Raw genomic sequence first — 2,696 nt, 5'->3', positions numbered from 1 at the left:
ATAACGTTTCTTCCCTGAGATGAAGATGATCTCCAGAGGTCCCTTCCAACCCCTGTGATTCTGTGTTTCTGTGACACTGATTCAGCATATGGTATTTGCTGCCCAGTTGTTCAGTGTTGTAAGATCCTTCTGCTGCCCTTTGCAGATTTAGGTTTGACGGTATTCAGTAATTTTGCAATAGCAGCAGCTTCTGTCCCTTCACCAGTCACCTCTTTTTTTCTGGCTGTTTGTAAAGCTATTAAACAGCCCAGTGAACTGAGGCTGGAAAAGTTCCTTTGCAGAGCTCTGCTGATGCCTGAAACCCCAGAGCTGTCTGGAGGGTTTGTGAGGAAGAAGTGATGATCAAAGTGTCTGCAAGTGGTCGGCTCATCCAGGCTCCTGGGAGCTCTCAGCCCCAGTGCTCCTTCCCATCCATCAGTGGGGTGAGAGGGGACAACAAAAGAGACTACACTGAACGTGGTGTTTGCTAAATTTATCAGAGAGATTTTGCAGACATGGTTCCCTTCACAAGTGGAGATGGGAACATGGGTCCTTTCCAAGCCAACAACCCCACATGGTGACCAGTCTGGACAATGGAGGGATTTTTATCAGTGCATTGTGGCCACATTTCAGCCCTATTGCATGCAGTTGCATCTCTGCCAGAGGCTGGGAAAGGCCTGAAGCCCCGTGATACTGATCTTGTTCTCCCCTCATCATTATACCTGCAGATCTCCATCAGGTCCCTCTGACCCATCAGCCCAGTCCTAACAACTCTGCTATTGACACCCGCTATTCATTTGTGCTCTCATCAAAGCCAGTGTGCTGAAATCCTATCTGATATTGGGTAACCACATCTGGGGGAAGGGGGTGGCTGCCAGCACACTTGGGCACATGGGGGAAATTCTGGTGCTCATGCCATGACTGCACGTCCAGCCACAAACAGCACAACTTGGATGAATTCCAATGTCTCCCAAGCATCCTCCGCTCTGCAGGGAAACGCTCTATAAAAACCGGCAGCAGCAGACTCCCTGTATACAACTCCTTCCTTTGAGCTGTCTCCAACCCTCCTCTCTCCAGCCTTGCGGAGATCCCAGCTCAACTCCAGCCATGAGGTTCCTCTACCTTGTCTTTGCTGTCTTCCTGCTGGTCTCCCTGGCCACTCCAGGTAAGATGACAAATAGCGTGAGATGATCTGGTGCTAGCTGGGATTCCTTTAAAGTAACTTTAGCTCTTGAAAATATAGTTATTACCATCTGAGGTGACTGCTATAATCTGGCCAGATATTTTAATGACTTCGTTCAAGGGACAATGAAATGAGGGCCACCTCAGAGAGGTTCGAGTAGGAATAACTGAAGTTAAGACTTCAGTATCCACTTTGGGGGTAAGCCCAGGCCAGACAATTGCCAAACAAGAGTCTGTGTGTGGCCACTTCTCTTGGGCACTCAGAGAGTTTCATAGAACCAGACAGTGCTCTTCTGTGCAACTCAGTTTCTGTATCAAGGCTCACCTGGGCACGTCTGATTTACTGATGTGGCATAGCTGTTGTTGCTTATGCCTGTTTCTGAGACTGGGAGGTTTTCTGGTCCCTCTACCAGAGTCAGAAGAGAATTCAGGGCTGAGATCTCCCAGACAGGCATTACAAGCTCCCTTCAGATATCAATTCTCATCCACCTGGGACAACTTTATCACTTGGCCCACTTTTAATCTCCATGCTGAACATTTGTTGCTGTTGTGGGGCCAATTTTAAGACCATTTCAGCATCCTTTCTGCCTTTTCTAAGCAAGAGCATAATTTTTAAAAGCATTATATAAGTACAGGGACCTGAGTGGAGAGCTAAGTTTTTGAAATCAGCCTGATGTGGCTTTTGCTGTGTTGCTCTGAGAACACTGATCCTGTCCCTAAAGGAGAGGTGCAAGGCGTCTGTGCAGTCTTGCGTAGGCGAGCACCTTTATGAACTTTGCTGTTGGGGCATCGCTCAATGCGGGCAAGGAATCTGCTCTCCTTGGGAGCGTCTTTCCCAAACTGCACCTGTGTCACCAACTGGCCCTGTAGTCACCAGCTGGGGGCAGAGGGATGCACAAAGGGTTTCTCAGGCTTGCGCTCTTCAAGGCCCCTTCCTGCCCTGGGGCTGGGCTTGGGCAGGAGCATGGACGCGTGGGAGGATGGGGCAGGACCTCCCTACGAGCAGGGTCTCGTCCTTCTGACCACTGCCACACTTATCCCTGGAGGTGATGGAGGGCACGGCGGTGGGGCACAGAGGCACCTGTCCTGACCCAGCCGCTCTCCCTCTGTCTCCCCCTTGCAGGCTACGGGCAGATAAGGAAGCGCTGCCCCAAGGTGGGCTACTGCTCCAGCAAGTGCACCAAGGCGGACGTGTGGTCCTTCTCCGCCGACTGCAAGTACTACTGCTGCATCCCGCCCGGCTGGAAGGGGAAATAGGAGCTGAAGAGGAAGCTTCTGGGGAAGAGGAGGCAGCGTGGTGGCCTTGGGAGCAGCTTCTCAACTGTCTAACCCAATTGTCATCCCCTCCTTTCAATAAAGAAAAAGAGAAAAAAAGGAGATGTAACTCTGGTGTGTGCAGTGTCGTTACTTGTGTCCCCATGATCCCGTTAGGATGGGTTCTCCAAGCCCAGCCCAAAGACTCAGCAGAGCCAAAAACCCTGTGACAACAAGCTGCAGAGCTGCCAGTGGTCTTATGGGATAGGGACCTGGGAAGA

At 50.9% G+C, this 2,696-nt stretch overlaps 1 protein-coding gene across 1 annotated transcript; it reads left to right on the top strand.

Annotated features, from left to right (window-relative positions):
* The first annotated feature begins 1,086 nt into the window (after nt 1-1,086).
* On the top strand, nt 1,087-2,418 carry LOC142055694 (cygnin-like). Its single transcript, XM_075089814.1, has 2 exons — nt 1,087-1,144; nt 2,285-2,418. The coding sequence occupies exons 1-2, from the start codon at nt 1,087-1,089 to the stop codon at nt 2,416-2,418; spliced, it is 192 nt and encodes a 63-aa protein (XP_074945915.1).
* Nucleotides 2,419-2,696: the final 278 nt, after the last annotated feature.

This window comes from Phalacrocorax aristotelis, chromosome 3, assembly GCF_949628215.1.
Source record: "Phalacrocorax aristotelis chromosome 3, bGulAri2.1, whole genome shotgun sequence".
Taxonomy (NCBI): domain Eukaryota; kingdom Metazoa; phylum Chordata; class Aves; order Suliformes; family Phalacrocoracidae; genus Phalacrocorax; species Phalacrocorax aristotelis.
The sequence above is the reverse complement of the archived record's forward strand: the minus strand, read 5'-3'. Positions and strand labels throughout refer to the sequence as shown.